Genomic DNA, 26,959 nt, shown 5'->3' on the forward strand with positions numbered 1-26,959 from the left:
AAACTCAGAGTTGTGGTCTTGCCTTTTGTGCCACTGTACCCTCTCAGAATCCTAGACTCCACTGTCTCACAGGCCCCATACTGAATGCTGAGCCACCAAAGTTCTTCCTTGATTCTGAGGTCCAGCAGAGCACCCTTGCTTATTAATTCCTTGATCAGACACGCCAGGGAGTTGTCAGTGTACTCTTGAACTTGCCTAGATTGCTTGGGCCCTCCCACTGCGTTGTCATTTCTAGTTCAAACCTCTTCCTACCAGCTTCCAAAGAAACCTTGGTATAAAATAAATCCACCTCCCTCCATGCTCGCTGCAGGTCCCTGTGCTCCTTGCTGCAGGCCTGGTGCAGCATTTCCAGGTGTACTGGCTGTGAGGTGGCTTGGAGCCCACATCTGCTGTCCTCTGCACCTCTCCAGCTGCTCTGGAGCACCAGCACTTGCCTTCCTGGACAGATGTTCACCTGAAACCGTCTCACCAGTGACACACCACACAAGTGTTCTTGGTGAAGTGTTTCAGTGTTTTCTGCTTTTCAGCTAACCACACTTGTGACTTCCTTTCTGCTCAAGGATTGCCATAATGTGAATAAACTTTCTTAACTGCTTGTTTGTTTTTTTTCCTTGAAAAATTGTAGGGTTTGCCTCAAATCTATAGCGCTTGGGGCTGAAAACACAGGACATAAAATTATTCTTTCCAAGGGCTCTAAATAGATGCAGCAGACAAAAGGAAGAAATGAAGGCAGAAAAAACACCTATGTATGAAAAAATGTTACCAGTTCTAAACAAAGGTAAAATTATTTTTGTCCAGCCTTTGCCAGAGACACTGGAATTTGGTTTGAAATCCTCCCCAAGTGACTGAATTAAAGCCATTCACACACTGAAATAGGGTTGATGACTCTGAAAATTGTAATGCTATCATATTATAGATCCCACCAGGAGACAGGCCCCTGAGGGAGTCTGTCATTCCCCTCATCTGCACTCACTGATTCAGGACAGAAATGGATTAAGATCTTGGGGGGCTTTAAGCAAACACTCCTTTCAGATTCCTGCAGGCAGTGTATTTCATTCCGAGCCCTGAGTGGCACCCAAAAAGGCTGCTCTGCTGCCTACATACAAATACTGCACAAAATTCCTTAGGCCAGAGCTCCCATGTGGCAGAACGTGTGGCCAGGCATTTCACAACTGCTGTTATCTATGGATTTCTGCTCCCACAAATAGAAAGGGAAAGCCCAGCTAGCTGGGTTTGGCTCTGACAAGGAACAGCAGTGCTCACACATGGCTCTGCTACCCTTCCTAAGGGGGAGAGATGAATTACGGGACCACCTCACATCTCGGGGCTGTTCTGCAGAACTGAGCTATCTCCTTGGGACCCACCAGCCAAGGATGTCTCAAGGCTTGCGAGGGTTCGTTCACCACCTCGATGGCTTCCTGCTTGGAGAAGCTGCCCTTCCCTCATATTTTACACCTTGCCCATAGCCAAGAGAATAACCCATTTCCTCAAGCTGCTAGCAGAATTCAGATGCTTTGAAAATCTTTTCAATACTCATTAGGATTTAGGCTCACATTTTAAGCATGGCAAGGCTCAAAGCATGCTACTGGCACAACCCTGGCTTTTCCTACCAATGCCAGGAGCATTGCGTCCCAGGAGCAAATGATGTGGTGCAGTCCTGAGGTACCTGCAGCCACGACAACAGCATTTTCTGTTTGGTGGAGACCAACATCAAATCTATCCGGGAAAAAAAACCAACAAACTACCTCACAAATTTTTTTTTTTTTTTTTCAGAGTGAAGGAGGGCTGAACTGCCAGGAAACCTGTGGCAATGCTCCTCTCGGGGTTACACCCGGCGCTTAAAATGGCGCGGAAGGGAAGCGAACCGCTCCCTTACTGCGCTGTGCCGCACCAGCCGCTCTCGGGGCACGGCGGGGCTGTTGCCCGGAGGGAAGTCAGTCGGTGGGCGAGGGGAAGCAAAGGGGGCTGAGGGGAGGCACAGGGGACAAGGGGAGGCAGAGGGGCTGAGGAGACACAAGGCGAGCTGACAGAGAACACCCGACCCGGCAACCCCGACTCAGCAGCGGCAGCGCCCTGAGAAGGAGAAGATGGCGGCGGCAGCACTGACCAATCAGCGCGAGGCGCCGGCTCGTGCCCGCCCGTTACCCAGTCCCGGCGCTCCGCGTGCCCTGGACTGTTCCATTCTCAGCAATCGCCCCCTCTCGGCGCCCGGATTGGTGGCGCCCGACCGGTATAAAGTGCAGCGCGGCGCACGTGTGCTCCTCAGTGCCGGCGGGAGAGGGAGGCGGTGTGGGTGCTGTGTCGGTGGTGTCGGTGTGGAGAGGGAGCGGTGGGGGTCGGGCGTGCCGCACAGTCACCGCACAGCCCCTCGGTGCTCGTGTCCCCATCCCCTGTGAGGGTCGCCGGTGCCCCCCTGCCCGGCCCCGCGCTGCTTCTGCTCCCCCGCGGGATGCGGGCTCGGCCCGCCCCGCTAGCCCTCACCCCCGCGCCGGCCGCAGCATGAGCGCGGCGAGCGACACGTATTTCCTTATAAAAGACATAAAACCCGGACTGAAAAACTTAAATGTCATCTTTATTGTGCTGGAGATCGGTAAGTGGCGCCCGGCACGCCCCACCCCCGGGCCGCCCACGCGTGTCACGGCGGGCGGGGGGGCCGGCGGCGCCGTGCCCCCCCTGAGCCGCGCTTCTCCCCGCAGGGCGAGTCACCAAGACGAAGGACGGGCACGAGGTGAGGTCCTGCAAGGTGGCGGACAAGACGGGCAGCATCACCATCTGCGTGTGGGACGAGATCGGCGGCCTCATCCAGCCGGGGGACATCATCCGCCTGACCAAAGGGTGCGTACGGGGCCGCCCCGCGCCCGCCGGGCCGCGCAGCCCTTTGTCACCCGCGGGGCCCCTCCAGGGCCACGGGCGACACGGCCGCCGCCTCCCACCCGCTCCCTGTTACCGAGCCAGCGCCCTAAGGTCACTTGCCAAATTAAACCCACCTTTCCCAGGCCAGAACATGCCTAGTGCGAGTGTACAGGCTAGGAGGGGCTTGGGTTTATAATAAGGGGGTGGTGGCGAAGAGATTCGGGTTGGCTTTAAAAAGCGCCCTAGGAAAATACTTCTGGGGTAAGGGGGAATGCAACAGTCAGTCCTGGTCTGTAAATCAAGCAGGGGAAGTCCAAAGCATGTTCTTATTTTCAGAGCTAGTTCTTTACTCTGGCAGTCAGCTCCCTAATGAAACTAGGGGGTGGTTCCATATCACGCAGAAAAGTTGCTTTTCATTGGAAGGATACAATGAAAATGACAGGCAGAGGAGAACCTTTCCAGTTTCACTGTAAAAAATTCACTCTAGGGCTACACTCTAGAATGTGTTAATGTGGTTAGGCGCAAGTAATTCCTCAGCGGTAATTTAATTAAGAAAAAACAACAACCCAACCCCCAAACGTATTGTGAGAAGGAATGTTAGGGTCAATCTGAAAATCCATTTCCATGTCACTTAAATTGTCACTAGCAAAGTCATAGTAAGTTTCATTTCAGTTCTTGATGCTAGTTAGGTTACACTTTCAGAAATCCATTACACTTATCCTTTGGCCTATGGCACTCCAGGATCTGCAATGTGTGTAAGGTCCTGTTAATTTGTTTTTATGAAAAAGTAGGTGAAAGGTGACTCGGGCTGCTAACTGAGCTGCTCTTAAGTTGTTCATTTGAGTGTAATTCTCAGTTCTGGACTGATTGCATGACCCTTGCCACCAAAACTACAGCTGCTTCCTCCTATGCAAATATCCTTTTATACGAAGTGGGTTGACTCCTCAGCAGAGGTGGTTCTAGGGAAGGCTGCTTGCGTGGAGAGCACGTGGAGCGCAGGGATGGGTGGAACTAAACCAGAGCTCTGGGCCAGCACAAAGCCCCGTGTGTAAATGACATTGAAACAAATTAAGAGCGATACTGTTCAGCAGCATTACTGTACTCCCTTCTGTGACTGGCTTACAGTATCTGCTCTGGTGTTTCTGTGCCACAAACAGAAGAGTCACGGCATCCTTTAATGTAAAAAACTGAGCTTGGCTTCTATGTATTAAATTTATGAGCTGACCTCACTGTTTCTGGTGGGTGGCAAAGTCATGCCTTCATTTACATGAATTGCATGCTCCCTCAGGACTGCAGAGGGAGTGAAATGGCAAAAGCGAAATCCATTCTGGTTTGGCTCTCATCTTCAGAAAACTGCCCTCATGCTGACATACAGGGCTCTCCATACACAATTTTATATTTAAATAGAATTGAGTGTGTTATGCTGCTATTGCAAGGCAGGTAAATTTCAGCTCTGTAGGCTAATCTGACTTCATAGTGCAGGAGGCCCTCTGATACAAGCAGAAAAGCTTACACAGGCACCATGAGTATAACGTGCCTTTTTTTCCCCGTTGCTGAATTTCAAGCTACAGATGCATTCCTCTGCAAAAGCAACACTGCTGCTTACTTTTGTCACTGGGTGGTGAACCCATTTATAGGAAGCTGTTGCACTTAATATTTCTAAATTTGAAGCTAGTGCTGGAGTTCAGTGCTTTATGGCCACCTCTTTTTGAGATAAAAACAAATGCTTGCATACGTGGAATAACTTTGTGCTGGAGGTTGTTAGTCACATGGTTTGCTGGGTCTTTTCCCAGTAAATGTATGCTTGACTTATATTTATTGTTCAGTAGCTCTTTTCCTTTGTTTTCTGCCACAAGACTGCCTGACTAGCTAGTTATTAAAGGTTAAGCAGTGAGGGAATCTTTAAAGCGAGTCTATGAAGTGAAGAACACTAATCCTTGTTCTAGATGGAAAGCTCCCAAGATAATATCTGCAGTTAGAGTGCCTGTGCATTCCTGCTGGTTCTGAAGTACAGAGAAGGTTATCACTGCACTGGCAGTGCTGTCCTCTCCTGCCAACCTGGCTCCTCCCTGGTGCCTCTTCAGGGCTCTGTGTGTGGCCGGATGTCTCCCAGTCTCAGCAGATAAAGCAAAGGGCAAGAGGAAAGTTTATTATCTCTGCTCCAGAGATACACCCAGAGTGTAAGGAAGTGGTGACTTGTCCAGAGTGGTGACTCTTGTGAGTGCAATTGCTGAGGCTCCCTAATTCCTGTGCTAGAAGACACACATATTCTTTTTAACTCCCTTGCACTGTACCTGTTTTTATGGTCTGCATTTTCCTCCTTCTCTACACATACGTGATGCCCCTCACTGAAAGGAACAATTACACAGAAAGTTTTATATGGCTCAGATTTCAATGCTTGAAGTCAAGTGCTACCATAAAGAATAGAGTGCACTCACACTGTCTTCCTAAGGGAATGTTCCTGCAATCAAAAAAATTATTTCAGTGTGTTTCTATACATCACTTGGAGTTTGATGGCCAGACTTGTGCCTTTAAAAAACATCGTCTGGTAAGGACCTATATTAACAATGTAAGCACTTTTGATCATAACACATTCAGTAGCAGTAGCTGTTCTCCAGCAAGCAAAGGTGATTCTTCCTGGCTCCTGCTGAAAGCAGAACCAATAGTTGTCACCAAATGTAACACAGACACTGCTTTTGGCAAAATGCCTTTTCTCTGCAGGACAAGTCATAAGGGTTGCTCCAGTCAACAAAAGAGCAACCAATCTCAAAATAATTGGCTGCTTTCCTGGAATTGTCAAAGGAGTCTGCTGAGCTTCCGGTACCTTTTGCTAGAAGTAGTACATGGGGATCCATAAACCATTGGTGGTGGTGACACTGGAGTCCCTGGGAGTTTTTTAGTCCATGCTGGTGTTGTGTAATGCATGTTAACTTTCTGGAAGATAGCATGCTTCCACTTCCTCTTATCAGCTCATTCACTAAGAAACTGCTTTGCTTCTCCTTTCTTTGGCCAGGTACGCATCTCTGTGGAAAGGATGCCTGACACTTTACACAGGACGAGGAGGGGAGCTGCATAAAATTGGGGAGTAAGTATTGTGTGTTCATACTTCTCAGCAGAGCACCATGGTAAGTATGAGACCTGGTAGCTCTTAGGAAATGGAATTTAGGGTAGCAAAAGTGTGTTCTCAGTTGGTCATGGATGTAATGAACTATGACCCTCTCTGGACTGTAGGTGCTTTGAGGAAAAGCAGCTTCCATCACTGGCACAGGCCTAGGAGGAGGAAGTGTATAAATGACAAAGGACTCAATCTGCATTGCTTACCTAGGCCTTATCTTGATTAACACTTCATTTTGGTGGAACCCTTTTGTATATGCGTCATCCTTGAGGGACAGGTAATGCAGAGAAGGAAGAGCAAGGTCACTTCAGTGAATCATATCCAAGCAAGCCTCATTAAACCTGCTTTGAACTGCCCACAGACTGGGGCAACAGCTAGTGCCTAAGAACAACCATGAGTAATACACTTGAGCAATAGAAAAAACATTAGCATTTTCTAACCAGAAGAGTACTTCCACTGTTGCACAAAGTGCTGTGGGAAACCTTGCAGTCATCAGGGAAGTGGTGCTCTGGGATTGCCACATATCTTCCTCTGTGGTTCAGAAATGCCCAGTGTTCAGATGGATTTACATGAAAAAGAATCTACAGATTGTCTTGTACAAAATCCATTCCCTCATAAGCCACCCAGCTGACTTACTCTCCAGCAGGCTGGAGCAATGAGAGTGTTTATCTGGGTTGTGCCTCCCAGCAGCAGGTGGGAGCTCCACTTATGTTTAACCATTCCAAGCAGTGTAATGACGCAGGTCTTTCTTCCTCTCTGCCGTAATTTGCATGCAGTGAGTTGATGGGCCGATTTTGCCATAGTTTCATTGAGTGGAAATGGATGCTTTGAATTTCATTGCCTGTTTTGGGCTCCTCTGTGCTATTATTGTTAATGGGGCACTGCATGGTATGGGAGTGTGTAGGAGTGAGTTTTCTCTAGAGGTGTAATGCAATCCCTGTCTGGGAGCAGGCTGGGTGACTCAGTGCCTCAGATGACCACCTGAGTGGTTGCTGGACAAGAATCTGCAGCTGGAAGAGAGACAAAGGGAGCCCTTTCATCACCTTTTGTTTTATTTAGGCCAGTTTACCTCCTTGAGTAAATGAATACTTGCCTCTGCTTGATTGAAATGCCCTCACCAGGAAGATGTGGCAGCCTCAGCACAACACTATAAAGGGATCAAAGAGCCTTTTAATACCTACTGATATTCTCATAACAGTGGGGTCTGGATTAATTACTTCTAGGTGATGGGATGTGTTAAGAAGATTGCTCTGTGAGTTGTTAAGTTGAGAACTCTGTTAAAAAATGGCTTTAGAACTTCCTAGTAATCCTAATGTCTTCCAGGTTCTGCATGGTGTACTCAGAAGTGCCAAACTACAGCGAGCCCAACTCTGAACACGTCGGGCAGAACAAGCTGGTATGTTAAACTTGTCTGAGGCTTCTGGCCTGAAGTGCTCTTTGTTCAGAATATTTCACACTAGGCTATGATCAGATGTGACTCTTCTGGAAAAATGGACTCACTGATATATAGCTAAGAATGAGCCAGTAATTGAAGTAACAGATAAATGCCATGTGGAGCCACTGTAAGAACACAGAGGGGGAAAAATCAGCCCCTTTCTGTAAAAATAAGAATTTTCTTTCTCTGATCCGTGTCTTTTTTTTTTTTTTTTTACCTTTCTCTAAAGGCACAGGGTGAAAATAATATTTCTGCATCAAGTGGTATGGGTACTTGTACTTTTGGGCCACTGGGTAAGTTTTTTTCAGTTTGTAGAAGTGAAAAAATAAGAAACACTTAATGGAAATATAAACTTATTTCAAAAGTTCTCCATTCTTGGGATAAAAATGTGTACTAGGCTCTAAAAAGTCATTCAGACTAGGGCCTGAACCTCAAGCATGTAAGCACGAACATTTCCTGAAACTGTTTTCAGGATATGTTTTGTAGGAGAGGAGGAGATTAGAATATTCAGGGTGCCTATATCACAGAAGGGGTCTTGAATAATAGATTGTTGTGATGCTTTTGAAAAGTTTTTGCAGCACTTGAAATTCTGCTTTTTTTAAACTTCCTGAGACATTGACATTAAAAATTACTTCAGTAGACGCTGTGGCTTTCCTTCCTGATGAGCTCCTGAAAACAGAAGTGGTGGTAATCTAAATTCCAATATTTGGCTTACCCAGATCATTTCGTGCTGTATTTAAACATAGAATCTTAAATATGAAAATACTTCAAGGCCTTGAGCGGGTGTAAGCTGAGAGGGAACTTAGTTCTGGCCTACCTACACAAGGCCCATACTCAGTAGCTGGTGTTATAAAGTTGTTATTGTGACCCTTCTTGCTTTAGCTGAGAAGGGGGAGTAGGGATGAAGGGAAGGTAGTTTGGGAGGGGAAAGGTAAGCTGTGATTTGGGGTCTTGCAGTGCCAGAGAGGCTTTTCCTTCTGGCCTTCAGGGTTTGTGGTTACTGCAAACTTCATGTATTGCCTGTCGGTTAACTTAAGGAATCGGTGACTTCAACCCATGGAACTCGTGATGATGTTTTTTCTGTCTTCTTAGGAAATGGTTTGCAAACTGGACCTGAAGCAAGTGGATTTCCATTCACGTATAACCACGGCCATGTTTATGCAGGTAGTGGGAGAGGCAATGGACGAGGACCTGTAAATCCAGCACCAGCTAATAGTGTTCAGCCTCTTCCCCCTGCTGTCAGTAACGGGAGGGACCCACGCAGGGCCTTCAAAAGATGACTATGCCAAATGTGGTTGTACAGCTTGCTTAAACTCTACACTCTACTTGAACACTTACTGCACTTTTATTTATAGTTAACTGTGAACCAGTTTGTCCTTTAGTTGTTTTGTTTTTTTTTTTTTTTTTTTACCTGTTGGTGTACGGAGCAAACTTGATGTGATCTGTTTCTTGTTTTGCATCAGGGAAGCACAGTGAGTCTTCCCTGTACATAAAGGGGGTAGGGGGAGAAGGTGGATACAAGGAAGTAAGGGTCACAGGTGGAAGTATCTCAATTAAAACTTGGTGCCCTTTGCTAAACAGAAGAAAATTTCAGTTACATACATGTATTTCTGTTTCTGTTGGTCAGCCATGTGGCCTTAATAGGTCTACTCTGTCCTGTGCATGTGTTGGCTTCTGTTAGCGATAATGGGAGCTCTTCATATTGGGGGAGAAATGAAGGGGAAGAGCAAAAACTCTCTGGTGAGCTAGGTGTCCTGGGAATGAATATGGCTTGTGAAAGCAGTAAGTGTAAGGAAATGGTGCTAGACCTAGTGGTGCCTCTGGAATCAGAGAATGGATAGCCTGGATCAAAGCTGAAGATGTGGTGAGTGTCTTGAAGCTTGATTCTGATTCCAGAAAGGTGTACGCTACTTGAAAAATTCTCTCTGAACACCATTATCACTGTCAAGGAAAGTGACACCGATTTTTGCTTTGGATAGAAGCTTGGATATTTGTTCTTGCTTTGCATGAGATAGCAGAATAGGAGGATCTAAATTCAGACAGTGTTGGGGAATGTGCTTTTTGTAGCCTTTCCTTGCATAAAAGCCCAAGGTTACTTTGCAGGAGCCTGAATTTCCAGGAGTGGACTGTTCTCAAATGCTGCATTACCCATCTCTTCAATGAGTCTGCCTACTCCTCCTTCCTTCATTCACTTTACCAAATCAATTACATATTAGATGAAGCTGTATATGTGGATTGCAGAGGTACTGGCCAAGCACACAGCTGCACTTCTGATGCTGTTAAGCTTTCCTTCCTCTGTCTTATATGGAATATGAATTATCCCTTGAAGAGCCCCCTCCATATCCTGGGGGGCCAATAGCTGGTTTTATTTCTGAGATCACAAATGCCTTGACTCTAAATGAGAGTCCAGTGCCATATTTCAGATCAGGTTCAAAAACAACTCGGAGACTGAGGTGTCATACTGGATTCATCTGTTTAACTCTTCTTAACTGACCTCTCAAATAAAAAAAAATTGCACTAACCACATCAAAAACAAATCTAACTTTCTTTCTGTCAAGCCATAAAGACTTCATGAGAAAGGCTGTTTCTGAATTGTGACTTGTCTCTCTGGTCATTCATGTTATTTGAATCTACGGATGTGTTACTAATGTTTACAAGTTGTTTACATTCGATACTTCTTGCCTTTGGTATTCTATCATGATCTGTTGAAAATTTCTTCTGATTGATGCAAGTTCCCTGCTTGGTGTGAAATACTGAACTTCGTTTGTGAGCATCAGCAACAACAAACTGCTGAAGGGAGGCTGAGAGAGATCCATGTGCCCAGACCACCTGAGGGCTGTTTGTCTCTACTCTGGTAAAATGTTTTCCTGGTACTTCCAGGTGGAACTAGTGAAACTTGTTTTGGACACAAGAGGGTGGCATGCCTCAGGAGATCCCCTCTGGGTGCTGCTGTGGAAGAATACTGCTCATTGGTGAAGCAGAACAGTAATTTCTGGGGAAATGGTGTAAGGAGGCAACGTGTAACTCAGGGACTTTAACTTGCTTACTTGTTTAAATAAATGTGATGTATAGCCTGGATGTATGGACAACCTCTTCTGCAGCGTTGCTCTAAGATGTTTGATAGGCTTGTGAGAAGGAAGCCAAGAGGACTTCTATACCCAGGAAGTATCTGTGACGTGTTCCAGAGGTACATAAGATGTAAGTATGGTGTGAGAGCCATGCTGCCAAGTCAGTAGCAGCTGTAAAGTTAGCAAAGTGAGCGGTGCAGGTGATGACATGGTGGGGACTTGGAACTCATTGGAGTATCTGCAGTGTGGATTCCAAGTCCTGATGGTCTTCTCTGTGGCATAAAGAAGTTAAAATCAAGGGCAACCCTGTGTTAGTGTGTGCTGAGGTGCCTGATGTTTGTAGCTCTATGCATCTGAGCTTTTATTAAGCTAATAAACAGAATACTTGTTCACAAATTCCAAGTAAAAAGTGATATGATTAATGCTAATAAGTGGCATAAGATTGAAACCCTGCAGTCAAATGGATGTGCAGTCGGGAAGAAAAAAGCAAGAGACTGGTCTTCACGTTCCCAAGGTTAGTAGCATTCCTGCTTTCCTGTTCTTTACATGAAGCTATTGCAGTATATTAATAAATTTTTACTTCTTTGCAGGGGAAATCTGTGCCCTGAAATGGACATGGACTTAAAAATATAATTTTTCAAGGTCCTCTGATCTTCCACTGAACCTGTGACACAGTTGTTTACCTCAGAGGTATCAGTGTCAAGATAGTGAGCTCTCAGCTTGCAGAGGAATCTGGGAGCCTGCCTTACAGCTGTTGGGATCATACCACCTCTGTTCACAGAGACACACATCTGTATGCAAACAAGCAGTTGTGAATTACTGTGACATGCTAAGGCAGTTCAGTGCTCAGTGGTCAGGTCAAGGAGTCTCTTCACAAATGTCTTCCTGTTAATAGTTAGGCTGCACTTAGGATAGTCTCATTCTGGATAATACAGATTTCCAAAGGGAAAAAGACACTGTAAGGTGTTCATGGTTCATGTATCCAAATTGCAGACAAACTGCACGGTGCTGAGTAGTCCCCATACATTTCAATCACAAGATGCCCCGTTTTCATCACCTGACAACAGCTCCCCCTCTCCTACCTGCCCCAGCACAAGAACTGATGGCAGAGTGGCAGTGGAAAGAGTTTTGTATTTCTGCTGCCATCTGTGTTGCGTCCATTCTATGCATGAGTCACATTCATTTAAAAGTGGAAAAGCAGTCCTGTACTGTGAAATACTGTCATAACTTTGGATACAGGGGAAAGTCATATACCCCATGTCCACAGTGAAAATGGGAAGGTGCTGTAAGAACAAATATAAGTGCTGGACCAAAATGCAGAACCTGAAATGTAATCTGCCTTCACAACTTGTTTGGTCATAACCGAAAACTGGCAGGCTGCAGTCCTGTGCTCTCCAAGTAATAATGCTTTTAAGCATCACAAATCCCAGGAAGGGTGTCTACAGTGAGTGCTGCTTCTGCAAAGCAGTGATGGGTGGTACAAAACGCCTTTTCTACCTCAGTGCAGTGTCTGCACAGACAACCCCCTTAGCAGCACTGCAGGGCTGGCCATCCATGTTCTCTGGACCTCAGGAAAGAGGTGCTGTTCCCTGAAACCCCTTATGTTTTTCATAGACATCGAACTTTGTATTTTGACCCAGCTGCTATGGCCATCTTCTGCAGCTCATATTCGTACTCCTAAGACAAGGGGTCTTTTCCCCACTATAAAGCAGTTTTCTTCAGAAGTTCCTGAAGTGCTTTTATAGGACTAGGAACTAGTAAAAACAATGAGGTTTGGAGTGTTTCTGGGGAAGCCTCCTGGGCTCCTTCATGGCCCCTATGTGTTCACCTGCAGGTTGTTCCTTTGCTTCTCAAATGCTTGTAGATTTGCCCAGTCAAACGTGCTCTTAGTCCTTAACACCTGAGCCAAGCAGTTATTTGCACTGTGTGTGGAGTCCAGCACTGCTTTCCCGCGGGATCCCGGGAGGTGCCTTGCTGTCTCCCTGCAGCCCTTGCTGGTGGCTGGCTCAGGAGCTGCAGTCAATTTGGGGAATTGCCCCTCAGTCCAGCACCTGTGCATGCTCCTGAGGAGGCTGCAGGGCTGTGAGTGCCCATCCCGGACCTGAAGAGCTCTGTTAATGAGCATAATGGAGCTCCAGCACAGCCAAGTGCTCCCCTGACTGCAGCGCTGCAGGGTGAGCCTGGCCCTCCCTGCTGAGGAGCACAGGGGCCCCAGGCATCCCAGGAATTCATTAAGAGATGCTCTTTCTGTCTTCAGCCTTCATCATCCTGCTGGGTCCTTTATTCTTGCTTCCAGAGAATGTGAAATTGTTACGGCTCTTTATGGGGATCCTGCTTTTTAATTTATTCTGTGATGGACATTTGTGTGTGTGTGTGTGTGTGTGTATGTGTAACTGGCATGAGAAGATTAATCCTAAACAAGCTGTTGATTAAACTACTAGAGTTCAAAGGGATTAGGAAAAATGTTTGGAAGTGACTAAGGGGAACTCTTAACGACTTCATTTAGGTTTTTAATTTCTCTAAGTTGCTGGTGTTTTTTTCCTCATAAAGAAAACAATGCAGTTGTAAGAGCTTCATCTAAAACTGCCTTCCCACACCCCCAGCTGATAAGAACTGGATTTGTACATGTCCTAGGAAGTAAGATCAGGGAAGGAAGAAAACATCAGGTTGTAGTTCAGAGAAGAAAACTCTTGTGCTCTAAATGTACCTTCAGAACTAAATTTTTCGTTATTAAGCAAGTTTAAATGGGATGGTTTCAGCTATATAGAATGGATTGTAGGGCTGACTGGCTGCTCCATGATTAAAAAATTTGCATGTAAAAGACAAAATTGGCTTAATGCACCATCAGCTGTGACTATGGGAGTGTACTTGCATGTTGGTTGTAGTGTGTCAGCAGAGTCTTCTATGAAGCTTTCTTTGGGTTCATGACCAAAGGATGAAATGGCTTTGCAAAGTACTGGACAGCTATTTGGGAAATTTGGAACCATGCTTGTCCACCCTATGTCCCATGGGGATCACTGGGAGATCCCACTGACTTCAAGGATAGTTTGGATCAGGTCCTGTGTAGGCAGGAGTTTCTCATCTGTAAAACTGGGATAGAGTAGTAGTGCAGACCTGTCAGATGCTAAATTCATAATTTATGGTGAGGACAAGCTGGAAGCCATAGCCAATATGCAGAGTTCTTTCTTTCTAAATCAGGAAGCTTTTACAAATATATCTAAGCTTGGATCCTTTGTAGTTAGGTAGTAGTTGGCTTGCCCTTTTGGGTTTGCTCTTTTTTTTTGCAGTGGTGCCAAGTGCTGCAGTTCTGTGCCCAAAACTGCAAGTGACCTGTCAGTGCAACCAAGAGGAGCTGCTGCTTTCCTGGGCCCTGCCTGCCATGTCAGGGGTGTGGATACCCCAAATCAGGATAGCTGGGGGATGCCAAGGCAAGGCCTGTAAGCAGAAGGGCTGGTGGGACCCTGACTGGTGCTTTTGGCACCTGTGTTTGTCTGGCACCAAATTTTTGAAAGGGTTGGACAATAATTGTCAGGAGTGGCTTGGGGAGAGGGGGAGTTGGTTCTGGTGTGGGACAAGGTGAAGATGCATTAAATGATCTCTCCACCATTCTTTTCTATGATTTATGCATTAGCTTAAGTTTTGTAATTTCCTTCTTCCTAGCTTGATTAATACTAAATTTAATTTTCTATAATCAACTTGAGCATGTAACTTGAAGAGATGAGGTTTAGGCTGATTGCAGTAAAAATCTACCTATCCAGCCTAGCTTGAATAAAGCAAAACTATTTTTATCCCTAAATTATGCAATATTTTCATGGAGCTCTGCAGCCTACTTATATTTAACCTTTGAAAGGAGTGCTCTGCTTTTTCAGATCACCTAATGCAGACTTTGCAAATGGGTTTTTTAATTATGAGAAACCCACCTGCATGCCATCAACCAAATTATTAGTGAGGCAGAGAAGGATAACCAACAGTGCTGCCAGACTTAAGGTGAATATGAAATATGTTTAAATGCCGAGAACAGAAGTTGCCAAGAAATAACTTTAAACAGCAGGTGCTGGAGGAACAAATTAATATTACTCACTTCATTTTTAGAAATAGTGAGTTGAGGCCTGATGCAGATAGACATTTCTATGTGCAGCAGCAGTGCTTGGCTATGCAACAGGACCAACAAAATCAACACTACCTTGTTTTAGAAGAAAATAAAATACCTATTTTCGTTTAAAAAAGCCTTAGGTAGGGAGAGAAAGAGAACTTCATAAACTCTCTACTATTTTTAAGTCTCTGGTGAGCTGTTGTGCTGTTGCTTATCAGAGCTGTCTGTGATGTGGGTTGGGATGACCTTGAAGCCAGAAACTTCTGTGCAAAAGCCATTCTTGCAAGCGTTTCCCTGGAATGCCCAGTCTGGTTTCATTTTGCCTGTGCTTTACTGATGGCAGGGCCCGTTGCTAGGGACAGTGAGTCTAAATGTTCTTGCTGGGCTTATTTTCCCCAGTAGTATGGGGAGTCAGAGGTAATTTCTAGAGAAAGTGGGACCCAAAACGTCAGTAAGTCAGTATCATGAAGCCAATTAGAAGGATGTGTCAGCTCAGGAAAATTGCTGCAATAAGCTTGCTGTAGTTTCTTTTGCCAGGTGGATTTGCAGAAGCTCACTGTGCAACTTCATCAGTGTTGGACCTGAAGGCATGAGTCGCAGAAATCTGGGTCTTTCTAGTAGATGTAAATGTCTGCAAGCCACACTGCAAAAACCGTGCATTGATCATGGTTGTTCTGTTGAATGTCTGGTGACTGGGAAACAAGAACTGATAGCAGATCTGTAATTACCTTGTGTTCCTGGGGATGTGCTCCAGTGGCCTCTTGTCACTAGGTTAATTGTGATTTAGTTCGGGTGTTTTGAGCAAATGCCTCCTTCTATGGCTGTGGCTGCTTTGATGGCCAGAGCTGGCGAGGCTTCTCCAGTCCAGGCATGCAGGTGGCCCCAGAGGAATTAGTTTAAGGGATTAGCTTCACGTGCTTTGTGCAGCCTGTGATCAGAAGTACCAGCCTGTCATAGGGCCCCAGCTGTCAGCAGGGTGATGCACAGGAGGAGGTCTCCACAGGACAGTACTTTTAGGTACCACAGGTGTTACCTCATCTTCCAAAAATATTTGGTTCACTCAGGATATGAGGGCTTGGGGTTTTTGTGTTTGCTTCTTGTAAACTTGAGAGTTGCCTGCTGTGCTGCTCTGTGGTTTCTTTGCTCTTTTACCTGTCCCCAGAAAATCTTCTCAGCTGAGGTGCTCACCTAGTGTCCTGCTAAACCTTCCCCTGCCTGTTGGTTACCTTGCCTTGTGAGCGCTTGCACTCCTGCTCGACTTCTTCTCGTTTGTCTCTAACGTGTTATTACTCCTTGGATGTTTGACGGGTCTGTCTCATTTTCTCTGCTTGTTCCAGCTCCTTTCTGTATTATCAAAGTAATTTACTGCCCTGCCCAGTTAGAGCCCCTGCTTCCCTCCCCAGCCGGGTGTGACATTGCCTGCCCTCAAGAATAACCATGATCTTCCTGCAGTTCCATTCATGGGATCCTCGGGGGCTGGAGAAGGCGTTCCATGCATCACTGTAACAAGTTGTTCACAGCTCCCCATGTGCTGGGCTTCAAATTCAGCCTTTCAAAAGACTTTGATAAAGAAGAAAGGACCATTTTTTTCCCTGACTGCTGCAAATGAAAAAGCTTCTCACTTGGGAGTTGTGGGTCATATTTATGGAAATGGGGAGAGCAGTTGCAATATTTATGGCAGTTACAGAAGCGCTTGAATCTATATTTTATTGATATGTATTTATGTGCCCACAAAAATCTTACTGCACACTAGTTGAGAGAACTTTATTTAGATTTAGTATTTTGAAGTCATTTTTTAGTGCTTCTTTATTATCCATGGAGTGCGAGGTCCAATATTTCAAGTAAGACTGTCACCAAACAGCCGGAGGTTTTTAAAAGATTTTTATTTTACATAAAGATAAATGTTGAAGCCACATTTTTCAGAGGCACCATCTGTTCTGTGTTGACCTTAATTTTCTGGATGAGTGCTTTTCTTCAAACATTTTAAGTCTTGTCTACATTTCATTTGGTTGTGAGTGTTTAGGTTATTTGTTGAACAGGAAATCAGATATTCAGAAGGCAAACACACCATTACGTTGCAAATTATTCCCTTTGTATAATTTAGCAAACTGCTTCGTAAATACTCTGCAGACTTGCTGGGGTAGCTCTGTGTCTCTGGCATCTGGTGGGTTGGCCCTGTGTGGAGCTGGATTTCTTTGGAATGTCACCATCATGCCTTGCACTGGGCAATGGAGTGCAGAACGCCAAGGGAGGACTGCTGAGTAGCTTTTTAACAGATAGTTTCTGGGAGTCAGGGTTGGGTAAGGATTTGCTGGTTGGTTTCATGGCCTTGGAAGGATTTGCTGTCCAACAAACAGCAATAACTGCTCATACTAAAAGGCAACACTGAAATAGCTGTACAACTACATATGCATCGTTCCCACAGGGCAGTACTCCCCTTTCTTCCTTCAAATTCTTCTTGCTTCCATGTCTGCAGCTGAAATAGGTTTATGGATTATTTTTGCCTTCCTTTGCCTCCAGCCTTGCTCTGTGGCTTGTGTGAACTCCTGTGGCTCCAGCAGTTCAGCTGTTTGTTACTCTGCCACTTCCAAGGGCTTTCAGGACCCTGCCCGTCTGTCTGTCCCTTCTCTCCTCTATCAGCTCCCTCCCTGCCTTGCCCTATCCAAAGCTTGTCCCTTGTCATAAAAGCTTCTTGGCACTGCCTGTCACTATCCCTTTCAGGGGGTTGTAGCCTTGGTCTGTACAGCTGAATTTTTATTGATACGTGGTCGATCTGGGCTAACACTGGCCTGCAGCAGCAACTATTTTAGTGACAAAATGTACTCTTGGCAGAGATAGTAATTTCTTCGTGGCTTTGGATGGGAGGTGAAACCATAATCCTGCTCTTATGTGGTTTTTTAGTTTTAATTTAGCATCTCCTTTTGTCCCTGCAAAATGCAGAGTGATAGTGAGACTTTTTTCTCCTCAGAGTATGGATTTGGAAGTTAAACTCATGATGTGGTAGAAAAAGTGTTACAATATAAATTTTGTGTGTGTGTTTGTGCTTCAAGAAATTCCCAGAGGGGAAAGCTGTAAGGACTGCACTCTTTTAAATGAACCAGCTGGTTTCTTTACAGCTCTGCTATGTAAGTGCCTAGTAAAGCCCATTTCAATGAGGTGCCAAGATATGGGGGAAAAGAGCTGAACAAACAACAAAATATCTGCTTGAACCAAGGCTGAGCTGTTCTGAATACCAAAGCACAGGGTCTGTATCACCAGGCTGGCTGCATTTGGAAATACCTATTCCTTTACCAATTTTTGAGGCAAGTGATGGAATAGGGAGGCAGAAGGAGTGGCTGCTGGGCTTGTAGCTTGTGCTAATGGCTGTTTGCCATCCCAAAAACCAGATAGTGCTCTGATGCTGGATACTTAGAAGGTTTATAGATGTTCATGTGGTACGTGAGGCCCCGTGGAGAAAGGCAGTGTGTGGCCAGGGCAGAGGAGGCAGCAGGTCAGGTCACCTGCTGTTTGTTCTTCCTCCTCACCATGCCCAGGGCACCAGGCATCTCTGCTGGGAAGTGGGGATGTCAGTCTTGTTTCAACCCCAGGATCCCTTTCCTAATCTGTGCTATAATTAAATCTAGAGTGGGTAAATTTTGCCTCTCGTGGTTATCGCTAGCATCTAGCTTTATATCTTTGTTTGGAAGGACAGAATTCATTAATACTGGAGAAAACTAAATCTGCTCTCTCATGACCACGGAAATAAATGTTTTTCTACTTCTGAAAAAGCACTGAGTCCTGAAAATGGAAAATGAGAGTGTTGTGGGTTGTTTTGAGGCTGTGATTTATGTGCAAATTGCACATCTCAAAACAGGTGAAGAGTAAGTTATCCTGAAGAACTCCAGCATCATCCTGCACCTGTGAGATGGGCTGTTAGGAAGGCAAGATACCTGGCTTAACTGCCAGAAGGTCAGCTCTTAATTATTACTGTAATTAATCTCAGGTGATCTTCTTTATCTACTCAGCAGAAGGAGCTGTTGCAGAAACTCATTAAAAGTGTGGCCCTTCAGCAGAGTAGGGAGTTGTTCCTGGGCTCTCCTAGGGGTGGGTGAGACCTCAGAAATAGCACATGGGGCTGACAGCAGCATTTAGGCTCTCAAATGCCACTCTAGGGTAGCTTGAAAAATCTGAACTGTCAGAAAGTTGGACTGTGCATTTGATGTGGGAGTTTTAGGCAATCTAGTGGCATCCCAGCGTGCTGCCAGCTGCCCTGACAGCAGTACCCCCTCCAAGGGGGTTCCCAATCAAGGGTCACAATCAAAATCTGGGTGTTCCAAGGCAGAGTCTGGATCTGCAGCTGTTGGAGACTACGGCAGAAGTGGGATAAGTGAATGAGCTCTATTGTTTTCATAGCAGATCTACATTAAAAGCATTGTTTCTATTTCCCCAAAGAGAAAAATGTTTAATTTTACAAGACAAAGACCTGAGTTTTTGTTTGTTTGGTTGGTTTTTTTTCTCATGCATCTGACTTTCTACAGTTGCTTAAGAAATCACCTAACTTTGGTAACATTGTGGCAGAATAAATTGTTTGGTGCATGTTCATAATGTTTCTTTTGATAGTTCCATTGCATGAAATTTGTGAGGGTTTGAACAAATAAGTGTTTTGAGCTAAAAAACCCCCTAACTTTCACGTGACTTAAGGAAGGTATTCTGCAAGCACTGCCTTTGCTTTGCTATTGTCATATCTGGACCATGTGAGTAAGTGTATTGGGGTGACCAAAAGCTCTCTGACCTGCTGGGCAGCACCTTAAATGGAAAGTGACTATAAAACTATTTGAACATTACAACTTTGTTTCTTGGGCTGAAACTTAAGTAGTTATCCATGGGAATGTCCAAACTATCACCACCATGTGATATTTTTATATTAAAAATTAAATGTTTTGACTCTAGGGGGCAATATGCTTTACACTGGAATATAAGGATAGGTTATTACTTAAAATAACAAAGGCTCCATCTACTTCAAATGTGGCCTCACCCTTCCCAAAGTCTGTGCTTGCTTTTCACTGCTAGTACTTTTATGTTTTGTGGTAAAATCCAGTGCCCTGCTACCTGTTTAATTTTTGAGGGAGGCTGCTGTGCAGTCTTTCTCCCAGGGTAAAACTGATGCTGATAAATCTACCAGAAAGCTGGCAGGTCACCTGGGGAAGCAGTACTGATGTTGCTTTTGTTTGTCAGGGTGAGACAAGGTGTTCAATAATGGGAGATTTTGTGTATTGCTCGAACTTGGTATATATGACTGGGCTAACCCCAACATGCAGAGCAGGAAGATGAATTGACAGGCAAGGGACAGCTGAAGGTTGTCAGAGGGAGGTTCACAAGGAGGTTATTAAGGGCTGCAGAGAAGGCAAACACAGCTAATGGGTTTTGATTCTTCTAGTCTGCAGCAAGAAAGAAGCCTTTATCCAGTCTCAGCCTTGCTGCTTGGTTGCAGCACCCTTGATGAGAAAATGAACCCACAATTTTCCAGAGTGCTGGCTGCCCAGGTCTCACCTGTGTGCTGTTGAGGCTCTCCCTCAGCAGCTGCCCTGGTCTCTCTCCTGGCTGAGCTGGGGCAGCACAGGTCTCCTGGGGCTCCCACTACTCAAAAAAACAAACAAACCCTTCAGAATGACTACTTGATGTTTGGAAGAAACAGCAAGGTTGGTCTCCTGGGCTTCTGAGAAATGTGTTCCTATTCACTTCTCACAGTAAACAATTAAAATTACTACTTTGTTTGAAAGCAGGCTCCTCTTTAAGGAAATTGCCACAAACTCACAAGTTCATAAGCCAAGTGTCGTTTTTCCTTATTAGAGCATCTTATTATCCCATGTAATCTCTGAATTATACCTAATGAATATAGCTACACCTAATTGCTGAGCTAGCTATAGGTGAGAAGTTTATTTTTAATAAGATTTCTGTTTGATGGGAATGAGTGGATTCTCCAAATGGCATATCCTTACATACAGAATTTATTACTGAGAACTGGATATTCTAGTGATGTAGGTTGTGGTTTGTTTTGTTGTTTTTTGGGGTTTTTTTACATATATAATGCAAAATGTTATGTGTGGTAACTTGGCTGACTGCTCAGGAGTAAAGAATGCTGTTTGAGGAGATGCTTTCAGTGTTTTACCATGATTCCCAAATGTAAGAAACTTGCAGTGCAGACTCTAGTGTAGAGATATAGATGCTTTGATAGCACTGATGTGGCAGTACAGTCACTGCTTGGAAGCTGGGCGTGTGTGAGAGACACAGGGTGTCTCTCTAGTGGGTCAGAAACCCCCCAGAACAGCGTACAGGTGCAGCTCCTAGGCAGCCCCAAATGATGTTAATTCTCTGCACAAGTGATTCTGATCTAAAGCATGCTGCTCCTGCTGTGCCATAAACCACTTTTTCCCTGGTCTAGCTGGCACTGGTGCCTGGAATACTCCAACCAAAATCAGAGAGACAAGGGTGTCCCTTTTGCTGGTCTCAGTGAGACTGAAGAGCAATACATTCTCACGATAAAACTGGTGACACAATTTGGAGCCAAACTTAGTCCTAGACATTGTTTATGGGTTCATTCAAATGCAGGCAAATAATTTCCCCACTATTATGAAATAATTTGTTTACTTGCCATCTGGTTATTATACATGATTTTCTTTTTTTATTTTTCCCCAAGATAAAATGAAGATCTTTTGATTAACGACTACAGTAAAATGTGTCTGATTTATTTGTGAGAGTTGCTGTTTGCCAAGTACATTGCTGCAGCACAAGTACTGTTTGTTATGACATTGTACTGAGTCACTTGTTGATGCTATTTGAGGGAGAAAATTTAGTTAAAGAAACTGGAACAGGATGTCCATTTTATTTCAGTACTTGTAATCCTGAGTCATCTCAGATGGTTGATGAAATGCAGCACCTCACATTTTAGACAAGGCTTCTCTTAACATAATTTGGGGATGCTGTAATTTGATAGAGGGTGGAAAAACACATAGAGCTGATTTTATACGGAGAGGTTTATTTTAGTTGTCACTCTCTGTTGAAGCACTCTTAAACTTTGCACACATCTGTGGCAATTTACCAGTTCTTTAAATACTTTATACTTAGAGTGAAACAGGAACCACTGTGTAAATAGCACAGGGCTGTGCAGGTGCTGGGATTTTGAGGACTTTGTCTCAAGTATGTGGATTCTGGCTGTGGAGATCAATTAGGTTTATTCTTGATTGATCATGCTGGCTACCTCCTACTTTACTTCCACTGCAAAAATAGAACTCCACAGGCGTTTGGTTGAGTGCATGGGAAGCAAGCAGCCTATGGGATGGTTATTTCTCATGGATGAAGTTGAATTCAAATATTAAGTGAAATTTCGGATATGATTTCATATAAGCCTGTATATTTATGTGAGTGTGAGAATTAAGGCTTTTGTGAGATTAGGGTGAACCATCAAATGTGTATTATTGTTACTTCCTGTATGATTTTATTAGTGGTTTGTAAGATTCTGAAGTTGACCATATTTCCCCTTAAGAGGTCAGAGACTCTTCAAAATAACTTGCATATATCCCATTAGAATTGCTTTGGGGTAGTAGGCAGCAAATCCTTAAAACACAGAATATTTATGGACATAAAATAAAAAATATCGACTGTTTAAAGCTGTGGGAAGAATTCACATTGGAATAATATAGTTACTGGATTTGGAATTTGTCCTGTGAAACACAATACTGCTTTAGGTGAGGGATGCTACTATAGGGAGAATTCTGGTCAGAGGATATAAGGGCTGGTTTCACTTTTAATTTGAATACGTGCATGTTCAGTAGTTGCAGGAGTCCAGAAGAAAAGGGGCCAATGTGTACGTCTCAAACACTGATAGCCAGATAGCTGTGGAATCAACCAAAGATTGTTGTTGGTAATAACACCCTGTGAGAAAGAACAGGATGTGGCTGGAGAAGGGGCCCTTTGGGGTAGGGCAGCACTTTCCTGGGACAAACATCCTTGTTCTGGCTCCTGGAGAGAAGCACAACCCAGCACAAGCACAGGAATGAGGCTGAGGAGTGGGCATGGATGTCAGGGGATCAAGACCACCAAAACTCTGACTTGTTTCCAGAAAGGTCTGAAAGAACTGGCTGTACATGATAACTAATTTGCATAGAAAATGAGAAACTTTGCAGGGCAGGGGAAACCTACCTATGAAAATGTAACCCCCAAGCCCAGGTGTGTGGGTACCCCAAGGACCCTGGACACCCCATCAGCTGCATCCATCCATGCTGGAACCAAGGCTGGTGATCTCCCTTTCTTCTTTTCTTTATCTCTTTTCTCTTTAATTAATCTTTCTCTCTTCCCTTTCACCTTCCCTCTTTGTCCAAACCCCACTGCTCTGTGCCTACAGAGCAGCTCAAGGTCTAGCCTAGCAATTTCCATGCCAAGTGAGTAATTCACTAATTCGCTAATAAAACTTGGTAACCTTTTGCTAACCTTGTGGTTTTTGCTGTTCTTCTCAACAACAAGGATCTGTGAATCTTGATGTGCCTCCCCCTTAAGGGTGGCACACCACAGTAGTCAAGTTAATGTTTTGGGAACCAAGGTGACAATCTGGTTGGAAAAGCAAAATGATACTGCCCTCATGCTGTGCCGTTGTTGTTTTCCTCTTGGGATCCTGTGGATGTAGGGGAGCCAGGTTTGATCTGGCGTTGGCATGGCAGTGTACCTGTCCAAAGGCTTCTCCTTCCATCCCTTCACCTCCTGACATTCCCAGGGAATCTGTGTCATGAGGCAGCAGAACAGCTAGGAAAGCTCCTTCATCCCTAAATAGGAAAGAACAATGAATAGAGGTAATGTAGGTAAAAGTCTACATTTAAATTATCTGCAGTCGAGTGGAATACATTCATCCCTTCTGGCACTCTTGCTAATTTATATTTAAAGCAATATGAATTTCATGAGCATTTTAAAAAATCATATTTTAAATTCAATCTGCTGTCAAGTCATTTGATGTTTTGTGTAAAGTCATTTCCCGTAAACAGGTTATTGAATATCAAAAGACTTGTCTCATACATAATTTCTGGAAAGAAACAATATTATAATAAAGATGAGTTTCTGGCCCTCGTGAGTTGGTGAGCACTTTCTGGATCACAGCAGCTTCTTGATGCTTGCTTTATTCCAGTTAAGGGAGTGACCACAGAAAGGAACATTTGAAAAGGAGTCCATTATAATAATAATAATGTTTTCTAGGTTTTACTGGGTTATTCTGCAATTAACTAATGATATATGAGGAAAGACAATAGTGCAATCTTTTCCAAATATCAGAAAGAAAGCTGGAAAAATATGGGTTAAAATAGCTCAGATCTGACAGACCTTTCAGGCTGTAAAGCTCATGCAGAGCAATGGATTGGGTAATACAAGCAGATATGTTGAAAAGCTAAGACATGTTTGTTCAAAACTGTTGATGAAATAACTGCTGTATTTTCTTGGCATGAGGTTCTTACCTGTGCTTGGAGACTGCTGTCATTTGGCAGATGCTGCACTATGTAAAACTGAGCATCAAAGCTGGTATGTGGCTGAGTCTTTTGCAAAAAGAAATAAATTTGCCTCTGGATGCCACCAGTTCCTCTTCCAAGTGCTGACTAATATACCCTGGGTGTAAGTGTATCAAACATACAAATAAGGTGCTTGGGGTCTCAAAGATTTGATGAATCAATAGGGTTGAAATAGCTTTTTATTTAATCATTTATTCATTCATTTGTTTGAACAATCTCTGTTTGAAAGGGAGTTTTCTCCTTCTGTCTCTGAAGACTGCCAGAAAAAGTAGTTTCTAAATTTTGCATCTCTTGTATCGTAGTTTAGTGTGATGGATCAGTATAACATAAACATTAAAATGGTCTGGGTTATATTAAAGAGGTAGCTGGACATTCTGCTGAGTAGAACTGGATTGTAGTGACTTTCTCCAGTAAACTGCCTCCTACTTGATACAGTTTTGAAGCAGTTTTATGCCTTAATAAACTTCAGACTTAAACTTTGAAATCCCAAGCTCCCAAACTTTCCCAAGTCAATGTTGGTCGTCGTCCCCCCGGTGTTTTTTGTCCTGGAATCTGTGTGTTATTTCAATCAGGAGCGGAAGTTCCACCTAATTGCTAAGTGCCCAAATGCCCTAGAACATAGGATTTCTGAGCTTGAGGCAACAGAGGCATTTCTGAAATGGCATCAATCACATCTCAACTCTGAAGCCACCTGGGACCCCTCTCTAGTTATCTCCGAGGTTTGCTGTGCATGTTTTGTGGGATGTGAAGACTCTGGTACAGGGCTCAGATAAAAGAGTTGTCTGCTCTTTCATCTCCCTCATCACTTTCTGGGCTGGCTCCGGATTTGGTACCTGTGGGCAGAGCTTTGTCCTTCTGGGCTGGAGGTTTGGAGCTGGATCCTGCCTGCTGTGAGCCTGCAGGTTGAGCTGACAAGAGCCATGCCCATGTAGGCATTTATCCTCCATCAGCTACGTGTGCTTAAAGATGTTAGTGAGGCTGGAAAAGGCTTGGGAGCCAAAGGGCTCGTTGGCAAGGAGATCAGAGCAGGTCCATGCTGCAGGGGTGGGAGAGAAGGATGAGTCCTGGAAGGGGCTGAAGGAATCCCCTATTACTGCAGAGGGTGCAGAGTGGTGTCACCACCAAAAGGAGCAAACAGCAGCTGGGTTTTGCTCTCTGCTCGGTATGTTCTCTCATTGTTGGGCAAATTCTCATCTGCTGGGTATTGCCTCTCTTTCTTTATCTCCAGAGGAACTGATGTGGCTTAATATGTGTCTGAGGAAAGGATTTATTATGAGGAATGGGGAGGTGCTGTTCAAATCCTTGGTGTTCATATGGTAACGTTTTCTCCATGTTCCTTTTATGAACAAGGTGAAATTAATCCCTAAGGGTCATCTAATGACATCTAATGACCTAAATCTAATGCCATCTAAAGACCTCATCTGAAAATGCTGACACCATTGCTTTGATTTGATTCTTGGGAAAGAATTCAGAGCAGGTAGAAAGCCAAGCACAGTGGGGGAAATGGGATAAAAACCCCCCAGCTTTTGCCAGTGAGTACACAGCTTTGAAGGAGTAAAAGTGTAATGTGCACTGATAATGCTGTAGCCTGCAAGTTAAAATTATAGTATGAAGCAAATCCACAATATCCACAGTAGGAAGCACAGTGCATTACGGTGGAATTAATGTACCACTTTTGTGGTCAAAACGTGGGGCATGCTGAATAGCAGCTAAATTGTCTGGGACGAGCCTGGCCAGACATCCTGTATTCCTGTGGAGCTCTTGTTCTGAGGGTGTTTGACTTCTCCCTTCCAGCTCCAAGGAACAGCAAAAGAAAATCTCCTCAGCCCTGCACCCCGGGCAGGACCGATGTCCATCTCGGTCGTGCCAGCTCTGTTCTTTGAGAGGCTGCTGTGTTCTCAGGTCACTGAGATTCCCCCTCTGCAGAGACCCCGACCTGAGGGCACTGAGCTGTGGTCAAAGGTGAGGAAGAAATAGCATCCTTTGGTTGCTGGCAGGCATTGTGTGGCTCTTGTGTTCAGTGCTCATAGCTGTGACTGGTATTCAAAGGAGTCTCTGCAGATGTCACCACCTGGGACTGCCTCCCAAAGTATCTGTAGCTTTCTGCTGCACACAGAGGAGAGGTGATGCTGGGAGAAAATTTTATATGATGTAGTATTTCTGATAATAGCAATGTGTCAGTGCCTGCTGTGAAGTGTGCTGGAGAGGCTCAGTGGTGCAGAGGTGTCAGGAATGTCTGCAACCTGCACAAGGGATGGGCACCTCTTCCTTGCAGGGTCAGTGCAGTAAACTGAGTTTGCTGTACAGTAGGAATAAATTAAATGGGAGGTGATGTTGCCTTTTGAGCTCATGGAATACATGGGAAGGAGAAAGAAAGGTTAATTTCAAGTGGCGGAAGTTCTCTATGGCCAGGGCTCTTTGTGACAATGAATCCAGAAATGTCTGAGCCAGAGGCGAGGAGACACAGGACATCCTCGGCAAAGCACAGCTGGTGCCAAAGGGGCAGCACCACACCCCGGCCAGCCCAGGGCCTCCAGATGACCCCCTGGACTGGGATGGTGGCAAGGATACAGCCAGTGCTCCCTGGTTGTGTCAAACAGCCGCCAAGATGCAGCGCTGCTGTTCGAAGCCCATTAGAAGGTAGGATGATGCTGGGAGCACAGTGATGAGTTTCTGTACTACAGAGCACTCCTGGATTGCTGCGCTGCCTGCCTGGCCCCAAACCAGCGGCTCTGTTGTGTCGATAGGTGGTGCAAGTTTGCTACGGCTTCTGGAAAGCTGGAGCAGCTTTTCCAAGACTGTTTAGACTACAGGGATCGGAGAAGGAAAAGCTGCCTATTAAATATAGCCCCCCTCAATATCTATCTCAAT

General features: G+C 44.7%; 1 protein-coding gene across 1 annotated transcript; it reads left to right on the plus strand.

The window, feature by feature from the left end:
• Positions 1–2,284: 2,284 nt before the first annotated feature.
• Positions 2,285–10,867, plus strand: NABP1 (nucleic acid binding protein 1). Its single transcript, XM_014880951.2, has 6 exons — positions 2,285–2,590; positions 2,697–2,835; positions 5,867–5,938; positions 7,292–7,364; positions 7,633–7,696; positions 8,496–10,867. Exons 1-6 carry the CDS (start codon positions 2,500–2,502, stop codon positions 8,681–8,683), a joined length of 627 nt encoding a protein of 208 aa, XP_014736437.1. The 5' UTR covers positions 2,285–2,499; the 3' UTR covers positions 8,684–10,867.
• The last annotated feature ends 16,092 nt before the right edge of the window (positions 10,868–26,959 follow it).

Source organism: Sturnus vulgaris, chromosome 7 (genome assembly GCF_052056855.1).
Source record: "Sturnus vulgaris isolate bStuVul1 chromosome 7, bStuVul1.hap1, whole genome shotgun sequence".
In the NCBI taxonomy this organism is placed as follows: Eukaryota; Metazoa; Chordata; class Aves; order Passeriformes; family Sturnidae; genus Sturnus; species Sturnus vulgaris.